The sequence below is a fragment of the Candida orthopsilosis genome, assembly GCF_000315875.1.
Source record: "Candida orthopsilosis Co 90-125, chromosome 2 draft sequence".
Classification (NCBI taxonomy): domain Eukaryota; kingdom Fungi; phylum Ascomycota; class Pichiomycetes; order Serinales; family Debaryomycetaceae; genus Lodderomyces; species Lodderomyces orthopsilosis.
Window position 1 is genome coordinate 238,131 of NC_018295.1, and position 13,043 is coordinate 251,173.

The 13,043-nt window shown below is 36.5% G+C and overlaps 6 protein-coding genes across 6 annotated transcripts; 3 read left to right on the forward strand and 3 right to left on the reverse strand. All coding sequences in view use genetic code 12, as the record gives it.

Annotated features, from left to right (window-relative positions):
* Positions 1 to 93: 93 nt before the first annotated feature.
* CORT_0B01160 (Cdc68 protein) lies at positions 94 to 3,084 on the forward strand (the record flags this gene model as incomplete). Its single annotated transcript, XM_003867226.1, has 1 exon — positions 94 to 3,084. One exon carries the CDS (start codon positions 94 to 96, stop codon positions 3,082 to 3,084), a length of 2,991 nt encoding a protein of 996 aa, XP_003867274.1.
* Positions 3,085 to 3,172: 88 nt separating this feature from the next.
* On the reverse strand, positions 3,173 to 4,087 carry CORT_0B01170 (Cso99 protein; the record flags this gene model as incomplete). Its single annotated transcript, XM_003867227.1, has 1 exon — positions 3,173 to 4,087. The coding sequence occupies one exon, from the start codon at positions 4,085 to 4,087 to the stop codon at positions 3,173 to 3,175; it is 915 nt and encodes a 304-aa protein (XP_003867275.1).
* A 428-nt stretch (positions 4,088 to 4,515) lies between these two features.
* Positions 4,516 to 6,285, reverse strand: CORT_0B01180 (Xut1 xanthine-uric acid/H+ symporter; the record flags this gene model as incomplete). The annotated part of the gene is made up of 1 exon (XM_003867228.1): positions 4,516 to 6,285. One exon carries the CDS (start codon positions 6,283 to 6,285, stop codon positions 4,516 to 4,518), a length of 1,770 nt encoding a protein of 589 aa, XP_003867276.1.
* Positions 6,286 to 8,202: 1,917 nt separating this feature from the next.
* CORT_0B01190 (Pdc11 pyruvate decarboxylase) lies at positions 8,203 to 9,906 on the reverse strand (the record flags this gene model as incomplete). Its single annotated transcript, XM_003867229.1, has 1 exon — positions 8,203 to 9,906. The coding sequence occupies one exon, from the start codon at positions 9,904 to 9,906 to the stop codon at positions 8,203 to 8,205; it is 1,704 nt and encodes a 567-aa protein (XP_003867277.1).
* A 944-nt stretch (positions 9,907 to 10,850) lies between these two features.
* Positions 10,851 to 11,711, forward strand: CORT_0B01200 (Cbf1 transcription factor; the record flags this gene model as incomplete). Its single annotated transcript, XM_003867230.1, has 1 exon — positions 10,851 to 11,711. The coding sequence occupies one exon, from the start codon at positions 10,851 to 10,853 to the stop codon at positions 11,709 to 11,711; it is 861 nt and encodes a 286-aa protein (XP_003867278.1).
* A 457-nt stretch (positions 11,712 to 12,168) lies between these two features.
* CORT_0B01220 (hypothetical protein) lies at positions 12,169 to 13,005 on the forward strand (the record flags this gene model as incomplete). The annotated part of the gene is made up of 1 exon (XM_003867231.1): positions 12,169 to 13,005. The coding sequence occupies one exon, from the start codon at positions 12,169 to 12,171 to the stop codon at positions 13,003 to 13,005; it is 837 nt and encodes a 278-aa protein (XP_003867279.1).
* Positions 13,006 to 13,043: the final 38 nt, after the last annotated feature.

Consider the following 13,043-nt stretch of genomic DNA (forward strand, 5'->3'; position numbering starts at 1 on the left):
CGTTTGATTAATCAGACTACAGATTTTATTCAATTTAGTTGTTAGTACAGTATTATCACAGCTGAGAGACAGCAACCACATTAAACTTACGCGATGTCAGACGTTCATATTGACGCCAACTTGTTCTACAAAAGATTGGCAATCTTGCAAAAAACACTAGAGGATGAGTCAATCCCACAGGGGTTGGTCATTGTTGGTGCACGTAGTGATGACAACACATACAAGAAATCTACCGTTTTACAAAATTGGTTATTAGGTTACGAATTTGTTCATACAGCAATTTACGTGTCGCCCACTAGATGCATTTTCATCACCTCAGAAGGAAAGGCCAAATACTTGAGGGGTTTGACTAATAAACCAGATACTGTTGAACTATGGACCAGAACTAAAGATCCGGAGAGAAATAAACAATTGTTTGTCGATTTGATTGCTGATATGAAGAAAGTCAGTGATGAATATGGCACTATTTTGAAAGACAAGTATGAAGGTAAATTTGTCGAAGAGTGGACTGAGGCAAGCAAGGATTCGGGGTTCAAAGTTGTCGATTTGGCGTTAACTTTATCTAAAGCAATGGAAATTAAGGATTCAGAAGAGTTTGAAAACACCAAAATTGCTTCGAATGCTAGTGTAGCTATGATGGACACATTTGTAAATGCTATGACTGCCATTGTTGATGAGGATAAGAGGGTCACAAACTCGCAATTAACTGATCAAATCGAGGACAAAATTGACAATAATAAATGGTACTTGAAGTCTAAATTGGGAAAAAGTTTACTACAACCAATCAAAGGTTTCGATCCAGAGTTTTTAGAGTGGTGTTATTCACCAATTATTCAAAGTGGTAATGATTTTGACTTGAAACCAAGTGCAATTTCTAATGAAAAAGTGTTGGTTGGTGACGGTGTTATCTTGTCGTCAATTGGGTTAAGATATAAATCGTACTGTGCCAATGTTGGAAGAACTTTTTTAATTGATCCATCAAAGGAAATGGAGGGTAATTACGGATTTTTGTTGAAGTTGCAACAATACATTGCTAGCGAGTTATTAAAGAGTGGTGTCAAGGCAAGCAAGGTATATCAAGATACTTTGGAATACATCGCAAAGGAAAGACCTGATTTGGCAGACAAATTCACTAAAAATTGTGGTTGGTTGATTGGTATTGAATTTAGAGATTCCACGTTTATCTTGAACGCTAAATCTGAGAGAGTATTGACTGATGGACAAATAGTTTCCTTAACCATTGGATTCCAAAACTTACCAAACAAGAACAAGACTTATTCCATTCTTTTGACTGATACATATAAAATCAGTGTTGATAAACCAATCTTGTTGACAAACTACCCAAAAGCACAGCTGGAGGTATCATTCTATTTCAATGATGAGGATGATGAAAAGAAGGTTAAACCAGAGAGGAAACCTGTTGAAAACCTTGATGGTTCACATAAAACCAGGCATCAAAATGTCAATGAAGATGATAAAAATGCTGAAAAGATTAGACAAGAAACACAAATGAAATTACATGAAAAGAGAACAGAGGAAGGTTTGGCTAGGTTCTCCAAAGCTGATGCCACTGATGCCTCCGATTACAAGCCAATCTTCAAAAAATATGAATCGTATGTACGTGAATCCCAAATTCCAAACAGCGTGGCAGATTTGAAGATTCACATTGACTATAAAAATCAAACTATCATATTGCCAATTTCTGGAAGACCAGTTCCATTCCACATTAATGCTTACAAGAGTGGTTCCCAAAATGAAGAAGGTGACTACACCTATCTTAGATTGAATTTTAACTCCCCAGGAGCTGGTGGTAATGTAACTAGAAGAGCAGAATTACCATATGAAGACTCACCCGACAATACATTTTTAAGATCTATCACCATCAGATCTAAAGATCGTGATCGTATGGTTGATGTTTTTAAAGCAATTCAAGATTTGAAGAAAGATTCAGTCAAGAGAGAACAAGAAAAGAAACAAATGGCTGATGTTGTTGCTCAAGCAAATCTTGTTGAATTAAAAGGTTCAAGAATGAAGAAATTGGAAAATGTGTTTGTAAGACCTACACCGGATACAAAGAAGATTGGCGGTGTTTTACAAATCCATGAAAATGGTTTACGTTATCAATCAAGTTTCAAAATGGATCAAAAGATTGATATATTATTTTCCAACATCAAAAACTTATTTTTCCAACCATGTAAAGATGAATTGATTGTTCTTATACATTGTCATTTGAAAAATCCGATCATGATTGGAAAGAGGAAAACTTTTGATGTTCAATTTTATCGTGAAGCTAGTGATATGGCGTTTGATGAAACCGGTGGTAGAAAGAGAAAATATAGATATGGCGATGAAGATGAATTGCAACAAGAACAAGAAGAAAGAAGAAGAAAAGCATTATTGGATAGAGAATTCAAACAATTTGCTGAATTAATTGCTGATAGTTCTAATGGACTTGTTGACTTGGACATACCATTTAGAGAATTAGGTTTTCAAGGTGTTCCATTCAGATCCTCAGTATTGTGTATTCCAACGAGAGATTGTCTTGTTCAATTAATCGATCCACCATACTTGGTTGTGGCTTTAGAAGAAGTCGAAATTGCCCATTTGGAAAGAGTTCAATTTGGATTGAAAAATTTTGATTTAGTATTTGTGTTTAGAGATTTTGCTAAACCGGTTGTTCATATAAACACTATTCCAATGGAATTACTAGAAGATGTGAAAAATTGGTTGACTGATGTTGATATCCCAATTAGTGAAGGTCAAATGAATTTGAATTGGGCCCAAATTATGAAGACTGTTCAAGCTGACCCTTACCAATTCTTTTTAGATGGTGGGTGGTCTTTCTTGACCGGTACTGGAGAATCGGATGAAAGTGAAGATGAAGAACAAGAGAGTGAATTTGAAGCCAGTGATGAAGATCCAGAGGATGAAAGTGAAGAAAGTGAAGAGTATGGAAGTGATGAAGAAAGTGATTTTTCAGGTAGTGGAAGTGGAAGTGATGCAGAGAGTGAAGAAAGTGGTGAAGATTGGGATGAAATGGAGAGAAAAGCCGCCAAAGCTGATCGTCAAGCAGCATTTGACTAAATGATGCAAAGGAGAATTAGCTTTAGCTTTGTATATTATAAAAAATAAATAATCAACTCTGTAAAAGTAATCTAGTCTATGAAGTTTTCTATGATAAATCAATCGACAGCCACATATCTTTGAAATTCCACCACGACGCACCGGACCCACAAAGTCCCACCCAAAATGGAGTCAAACATCCATCTCTCAAACACCAATGCAACACCAAGGGTAATTGAACGGCATTCTTGAACAAGGAAATTTGCCATTGTTTATTACTCCATTTACTGAAGGGAGTTCTTCTCAACATTTCCACGATTTCAATCAACAAATAAGCACCCCAAACACGACAACACCAAATATAAGTTTCAATACACCAATAATTATTATCACCAGTTCCCACCCAATCATGTTCAGTTAACCAACCAGCATTTTCAAATAATTCCAACACGATACAGTTTAATGCTTGAATCATGTTGATAAATCGATCAAATTTGGGTGTGGCAGCTTGAGGGTTGCGCCATGAATGGTATTCGTCGATTAACCATGGCATGTATTTGATTGAATCAGTTAATCTATTAAAAATTCTGACATCGGCTAAATACAGATTGATTTTTTTCAAATGATAGGCTAATTTGGATGGCTTTTGTTGTGATTCTGGAGTTGGTTGTGGTTTTGGTTGATTAAAAGCTTTGATATTTGAAGTATTTATGTTTAACCTGTTAGCCCCCCCTTTAATTAATTGTAATAATTTATAATGTTGACTACGTAAAAAATCACGAATTTGATACTTGTTATTAAGGATTGATGAGACTAATAATGAGAAATAACAAATGAAATACAAATTTTGATCAACAGTTGATGTTTTACTCAATACTTTATCATTTATTTCTTGATAAAATTTCCTATTGAATATTGATTTCTGCAAAAGATGATTTAATTGGAGAAGTAAGTGCAAGGGAAGTGTTTTGGTGGTTTTTGGTTTGTGTGGGGGTGACATTGCTGAAATTGCCAATAAACTCATTCTGAATTTAATTAGGGGTTGTTATTTGTGAATAGTGCTTAGTTACGAGTTGGTATATATGTTTACCAGGGCTTTCTTCTTTCTGGCGCTTAGAAGAGATTGCCAAAGTTGATATTATTTTGTTGAATTTTGGGGTTCTTTTAATATTTTTTTTCTTGTGTGTTTCGGGTATTAAAATGCGCTTACATCACTATACTTTGATTATGCAAGAGAAAGAGAGAAATCGGTTGCAATTTTCTTCTTTCTTTTTTTTTACCCTCGGTTAAACAGGATTATACAGGCACTTTACGAGAAATTGCATTTAGACGACAGAATCACCCATATGGCATGTGTAAAGAGGACTTTTTGCTCATACCTTACATCAGTAGCATGGCAATTAATCACGAATAAAACTAAACTTATTAAAACTATAGTACAAAAAGAAGAATCTATTTTTGATTTGGATATGGCAAATCAGGGATTCCATCAGAAGACCTTAGGCTAGTGACATTTTGAGCATGTGGATTAGATAACTGACTTTTTAATTGTTCAAGTGAAATTCCTTCTTTTCTAGCATACTCTTCTCTAGCATGTTCATCTGCAGAACCAACAGTTTCCAAAATCAATTCGTTAATTTCTTCAACATCATCATGAACTTGTGGTAAGACTAAGTTCAATATGACTCCGATGAATCCAGTAATGGCAAATCCAGTCTCCATCACTAATACAATAGCGTCAAAGAAACCAGTTAATGATTGGTTGTCACCGGAATAAGTAAAAACATGACTAAACCAATCTGAAACCAAGGTTGACCCCAATCCAGGTACCAATGCTGCAGTCAAGATAAATCTATCTCTTCTGGTAAATTCGGTTCCAGAAATAATCTTAACACCAGACACAGCTACTGAACAAAACAAAAATGAAGTCATACCACCAAATACTGGCTTTGGAATGGATATAATGGCACCAGCAAATTTACTAAAGATTCCCATAACCAATAAAAAGAACACGCACCAGTAGCCAACGGCTCTGTTAGCGCATTTAGTAATAGCAATAACACCATTGTTTTGAGCAAAAACTGACATGGGAGTAACTGTCATTAGACCTGCTAATATACCATTGCATCCATCTGCCAATAAGCCACCTTGAATTCTTGATTCATAAACTTCACCTTCAACTTCTAAACGAGATACATCTGATGTTGCCGTTATATCACCAATTGCTTCCATCATCAACACCAAGTAGACTGCCAAGAATGGCAACACAATTGGTCCGTATACTTTCAATTTGAAAGTTTTGACCCAAATAAAACTTGCTGCTTTAGCGGCGTCGATTTGACTGGAATCAAAATATCCACAAGCAGCAGCAACAATACATCCAATAAGTAATCCCAAGATAACAGCACAACTCTTCATTATTGGTGATCCAAATTTCTCTGCCAAAATAATTGACACATAAACTAGAAATCCTAGCCCAACAAAGTTTGCTGAACCCCAAGGTTTGGAGAATTTGCCCATTGTACAAGTATCATCAACACAACTTGATCCACCTACCCAATCTTCCAAACCAGTTTCAACCAAATGAATACCAATCAACATAACAACTGGTCCAGTAACTAATGGGGGGAAAACCTTTTGAAGAATCTTGGCTGGTAAAAATGACAACAATATTTCCAACAAGGCACAAACAATACCAGTAGCTAAAATCATACCGTATCCATCAGGACAAGGTAATTTAGTACCATCAGCTGCAACAGGACAAGTACCATTAGCATACATCATAGGGAATGCACTCGAAGTGACTGTAATCGTAGCGAATGAAGGACCAACCACCGACAATAACCCTGTACCTATATGATATGGAGTACCATAGATATGAAAACGAGTAATTTGAATTATCGACAAAATACCAGAAACAATCAAACAAGTACTGACCAAGTACTCTTGTGTCTCAGTTGGTAAATTTGCCGACACACTAATCAAAACAGGAGGAACAACCAAACCAGCCATCATTGCCAATGCATGTTGTAATCCCAATATAGCCCCCAACAAAAGTGGCATATCTGAATTCAACCCAAAAAAGGGTTGTACTTTAGCTTCTTTAGAAACAAAGGGTATTTCTGGGGTAAACAAGTATTTATAGTCGTAATCACCAATTATTCCATCTTTAGTTGTCCATTTACGGAAAATTCGTTTAATGGTTCTTGTAAAGTCAGTCATCACGGATAACTATAGCTTTTGAATATATATATATATATATATGTGCAAGGGGCGTTTGGTAAATGTTATGCAAATTTGGGTTGATTTAAAGTTTTTTGATGTATATCCCCTAAAGATCAATGATTGAATTTTATAGTTGCGAAAATATAATTAGTCACTGATGAGGAGAACTTGAAAAAAAAAAAATAATAACTGTCGTTGGGAGGGAGGATATTTCTTTATTTATACCGGTATTTGATGATTTGGGAGTTGTTAGTTTATCAATTGATCAGTAGTGATGTGATGATTGTTATCTTTTGTGATGGATCTAACCGAAATCGAAGAAAAAAAATCCCAATGAATTGGTTTAAAAGCCTTTGATAAAATAATAAGAGGCGTTGATTAAATTAATTTTGTAAAAAGATAACGAAAGTAAAAGAAAAATTGCAATAATTAAATACAAAAAGAAATATAACATATTTCTCAGCTTGTATTTAAGCTTAGGGACAAATGGGAAATATCTATTGCTGTTATCTCACACGTATCAGGATCACTATTGTCTACGGTTAATTTGCGTATTGACTGGGCGGAAAATATCTTATCAGAGACAATAAATCAAATTTCAATATTTGTAATTGATATAACACAAACTAACAATTTCAATAAGCAATGGATGAGTAATTGTGCAAATAATATATGGTTATGAGTGTAGACGATGACACCGTAAGGAGAATGACAAGTTTTGCAACCTATTCAAGTAAAAAGAGGCAAAGACAAACTGAGGGGTCTAGTTTCGGCATTAAATGTGGGGAGTTGGTCGTACGAGGGAAGTATATAATTCATTCAAAACATGGAGTAATGATGGAGGGAGTCATCTATGGTGTCTAAATATATAGCCGCTGTACCGAACACCACTTTTTGCAAACAATAAAAGATTCCTTCCAAAAAGAAAGCAAACGTATTGTCTTCATCGTGTAGTATGACTAGAGAGGAAATCAATTCTCTTCTCTCTAATCATGCAGCCCTTGTCTGGTTCAATGTATATTGGGGTGGCTGCCCTAGAGTAATTCACTGAAATTTTTTTTGCATTTGCAGATTCAGCTTTTTGTACTCTTGATACGGTCAAAAGTCTCTGATTGGAGAAAGATGATGCTACACTATCGAAGAAACCAAATGCATGAGAAAAAATGGGCATTGATTACACAAAAATCGAAATGCCATACTCGAATTTTGTCTTCACGGCGATATCCGAACTACGCTACCGTCTTTGCGTCATAATGACGCAAAAGTACAATTGTCAGTTTGATGTAAGATTACATTACCAGCTGCTTTCACTGTCAATCCGGCCCGCCAGCTGCAAAAGAAAAATTGGGAATACCCCGATCTAACAAAACACCCACTTTTTGTCGAACTAATTCCCAGCTTAAGTCCGTTCAAGCGGTTTGCTATTATTGCAAATCAAATCAAATGGGGAAGAAGCTAGCGGAGAATAGGATACAATATGACGACGATATCGTTTAAACCTTTAGTCTTGCTTATGGTTTACGACAAACACCGCCACTAAAGCAATCGCAACTCTAATTGTACAACTCCCCTCTTAAGATCGTCAAAAGTTGAAATCAGATGTGTGACTCTCATAATTTGTACATACCAGCGAAATGGCAAAATCCTTGGCATATCATTGACTAGAGGCGATTGTATCTTCACATGGCTCAAACGTGAGATAACCAGAGTGTGTGTTGTAGTAGCTATCCCCCTCGAACTCTTCCTCTTCATTGCCACTCCTAGTAGCCCATTGTGTGTTAGCAACCAAGCAGTTTCGTCAAACACTGCTGGTGGCCAGTGCGCACATCTCGATGAACGGAGATGACCGACTACACTTTCAAACACTTTTAACCGGAAAACGTAACTCTATTAAATTCTCTATTAAACTTATACTCATAAATTTGATTCAGCATTGGTTTTCTCTGACAATTTAGCTTGAGCAACCAAATTAGCAGGAGCATCCATTCTGGCCAACATCACTTCAACCATTCTAATCTTATCTGGTTTAGCAAATGCCTTGTCCAGGAATAAATCATTCAATTCACCAACGGTACTAATCTTCTTAGTTTCATAATCTTTAGCATTGAATAAAGGCAAAAGTTGTAAATTGTTCCAAGGTTGAATATCATTATATGTGGCATTTTCACCATGAATCAATCTTTCAATAGTATAACCATCATTGTTCAACACAAACAAATAGGTGTTGTTACAGTTCCATCTACACATGGTGGAAATTTCTTGAACTGTCAATTGTAACGAACCATCACCAACAAATAAGATAACTCTTCTATTTGGATCAATTTCTTGTCCAGCCATTGCTGCACCACATGTAGCACCAACAGTGTAACCGATAGATCCCCAAAGGACTTGTGAAATACCAATGGTGTTGTTTGGGAAACGAGATTGAACAATACCAAAAGCTGAAGTACCAGTTTCAGTAACAATAATATCACCTTCTCTAAACCAAGAACTGACTTTGGTCCACAAGTATTCTTGAGTTAATGGAGTGCTTGGTGGAGCTGGGGAGTTAATCAACTTTTGTTGTGGTACTGGTGATGGAGTATATGATGGGTTGATTGAAGATGCAACAGTTTGTAACAATTTTTGTAAAGCTTCCTTCATTTGAACACCTGGGAAAGTAGCTTGTCTGATTTTGGTGTAGTCAGAATGGAATTCAACAACATTCTTGGTCTTGTATGCGTATGAAAATGAACCAGTATTGAAATCGGACAACAAGGCACCGATTGATAAAATCAAGTCAGCACTTTCCACTGCCTCTTTGACATCTGGACGTGATAAAGAACCAACATATACACCACCAAATCTAGGATGTGATTCGTTAATACCTGATTTACCCATTGGTGTAGTGAAGACTGGGAATTGAGTTGCATCAACCAATTTAGCAACTTCTGGCTTACATGAATGTCTTGAAGCACAAGCATCAACAAGAATGACTGGGTTCTTGGCTTCCTTTATGAGCCTTTCAACGGTTTCAATAACCTCTTCTTGAGCATCTGAATCATTTGGTTTCAATGACAAATCAATTGGAGTTTCCAACAATGAACTTGGGACCATTAAATCGACCAAGTTCGATGGCAAACCAACATAAACTGGTCTTTGATAAACATAAGCATCTCTGATACATCTATCAATTTCATTTGGTGCACTATTGATATCGGAAATAAATGCACTTGAATGACTAATGTTTTTAAACATTCTGTGGAAGACAGTGAAATCACCATTACCCAAAGTATGATGCAACAACAATTGTTTGGCTTGAGCATTAACTGATGGAACACCAACAACATTCAAAATAGCGCAATGCTCAGCAAATGAACCAGCAATAGCATTGGTCAAGGATAATTCTCCAACACCAAAGGTCGAAACAATGGCACCCATTCCTTTGACTCTGGAATAACCATCAGCAGCATAACCTGCATTCAATTCATTGGCATTACCTGCCCATCTCATACCATCGATTTCATAAATCTTATCCAAAAGTGATAAATTGAAATCACCTGGAACACCGAAAATCGTATCAACTTTTAATTGATGTAATCTTTCGAAAAGGTATCTTCCTAAAGTAATTTCAGACATTGTATTGTAGTTGTTTGTAGTTTTTTGTTTATGATGATGTAGATACAACCTCGATGAAGTCTGGGAATTAAGTCCTGTCTATATATAGTCTAGTGAACCGTTTCATTTTACAACTCAAGGCTGGCAGTAATCCGATTGGTAATGAATTTCTTCACAGTTTTTAATTGTCTTCGCATGGCTGTCACTCGCAGTTCGCATATGACCTGATTTCCGGAATATGTGTGTTTGTGTAATTTCCAAACTGATTGGTTGGAAATTAAATTCCGAGACTACTTAAACGCATAACCTCATTAAAGTATGCTCTTACAGGGAAGACCGTCTAAGCGCATACTCATACTTAGAGTATACGACTTTAGACAAAAGTACACTACTGATCTCGGAAAAACTCGCTATTGACGACAATTTTTCGGATTATCTTTAGTAGTTGCAAAAGCCACTTCGGAGTTTAGTAGCTGACTTCCGGATAGTCTCAGACCATGATGTAGGGAAGACCGTTGAAGTTTCCGCCATCAGCTGTCATTGTGTTGTGATAACGCTTTTCTTTGTTAATCTGTTAGTAGTCAATTCAATTGGGTCGTGTTAAGCTGTTCAAATTTTGCATAATTACAAACTGTAAACAAATTTCATCATCACCAACATAAATAGAAAAAAACATTCAGAAAAACGTGATAAACGTATGACTTCGCAAGGGTAACACGCAACTACCACTTTCAAAGCACTGCAAACATTTTTGCAACTTTAGCATTGCAATACACTTGTTACTGTATACGATAGAAGTATGTATATTGATTGAAACTGACTGGCTTAACTGGTGATTCATTGATGGAAGAGTATTGGAGAATTTTAAGCTCATTCCAAACACCCACGTGAGTCCTTCAGCTATTTTTGCACCCGCTTTATAAACAAGATCACATGATTACTAACATCAGTATTCCAGACCAACAATGTCGAAAAGGTCAATAACCCCCGAACACGAGGAAGGGAAGAAGCAAGCAAAGTATGGTGATGAGATGGCTATAGATTCCGAATTGATGGCTCATCATAAAGGACAATCTGAAGTCAAGGCCGAAGCTAGTGGTGAGAAAGAAACAGAAAAGAAGCTGGTGGATACACAAGATAGAAAAGAAGGCAATGAAGGTGCAGCAATTGATGCTGTTTCTAATGCCGCCGCTTCTATTAGTGATCAACTGAAGGAGCAACCCCAACAGGACCAAGTGCAACAACAGCAACAACAACAACAACAGCAGCAGCAGCAGCAGCAACAGCAGCAGCAACAGCAACAGCAACAGCAACAGCAACAGCAACAAGTTTATCATCAAAATCTTCTTAAGCAAAAGATTGAACAACAACATGCACAACTGATTCAACACCAATCCCCAGAAGCCAACCACTTGTCATCTCATGGTTCACCTCTAGAACATCACCCGGGTAGTCCAGGTAGTGACTACTCGCAAAGTGGTAATTCAAACAAACCACAGCATGGTTCTGACGAATGGCACAGACAAAGAAAGGATAACCACAAAGAAGTAGAGAGACGCAGAAGAGAAGCGATTAATATTGGTATCAAAGAATTAGCTGAATTGATTCCTACAAGAGACACCAACAAGACTCAGATTTTACAAAGAGCAGTGGAATATATTAAGAGATTGAAGGAAAATGAAAATAATAATATTGAGAAATGGACTTTGGAAAAGTTGTTGACTGAACAAGCAGTATCTGAGTTGAGTGCATCTAATGAGAAATTGAAACAGGAATTAGAGAGAGCTTACAGAGAAATTGAACGTTTAAAGGAACAACTCAAGTAGATGATCCAAGGTGTAAACTTATCTTAATTAGTAGGATTGAGTATTTGTAAGATTATAATATGAAGTCATTGTATTAAGTAGATGATCATATTCACGAGAGTTATGTTTTCTATTTATCGTCTATACTCTAACTCAACCCCCTTTGCCTTTCACCATTAGTGGTTATGAAGAATTCTTTGTATAGGAGTCTCTGTCCATGTTGACAGCTGGATTGTTAATACCTCTTCACTAGGTAAAATATACGGTGGCAATTATTACAATTCCAACATTCATCCGATTCACAAACGAAGAAATCGTTATGCTGTTCACGTTATCAGTGCCCTGTGGTGAGACCAATTTCTATTCCTTCGCGTCACACTCTAGTATCCGGATCGAAAATTTGTTTTGAAACATCTCATACACTAAGGGAACAACTCTAAAACAAAACATCAGCTAATACTAAATTTGCCACCCTATTATGGGTATTCCATTTCCCGATATAGATCCATATGAAGTATTGGGGGTCGATAAAGATGCATCTCCAATACTAATAAAAAAGACATACAAAAGACTATGTTTGAAACATCATCCAGATAAGATCAAACAATTGAATCAAAATGATCGGTCTGAAGCAGCTTCAGAAGAGGAGCTATTCACAAAAATACAGTTTTCATACAGCATTTTGAGTGATCCGGTGAAGAGAAACCGATATGACACGTTGGGTTCGTTGTCAGAATTTAGTGACGATTATGATGAGGATGGGTTTGATTGGAAAGAGTACTTCCAGTCCATGAATGAGAGAATTACAGTGGAGATGATTGAAGAGGATAGAATCAAGTACCAAAATTCAGAAGAGGAAAAGGAAGATATTATCTCAAGTTTCGTATATTACGAAGGTGATTTCTTGAAATTGTTTGAAGTTATACCTCATTTAAACTTTACTGAGTCAGAAGAAGAGCGGGTGTATAAGATTATTGAGCAAGAGCTTCCCCGCTTGAAAGTAGACAAGTCTGTGACCAAGTCATGGGAGAAGTACACCAAAAGTAGGAAAACTAAAGTGAAAAATATGTTGAAAAAATTGGCAAAAGAAGCCAAAGAAGCAGAGGAATTGGAGAAGCAGTTGAAAAAGAAGAACGAGAAACCACAAGATTTGGCAAGTTTGATTAAGAGTCGTCAGAATAATCGATTGGATGGTTTGATTTCCAATCTAGAAGCCAAATATGGTAAGAAAAGGGGTAAAAAGAGAAGCTCCAAAGAAATTGATGATGATGAATTTGAGCGAATTCAAACAGAGATGTTGAAAAAAAGAAAGTAGCAGAAGAAGTCGTTGTTTTATATAGTTTTGCATCCAAC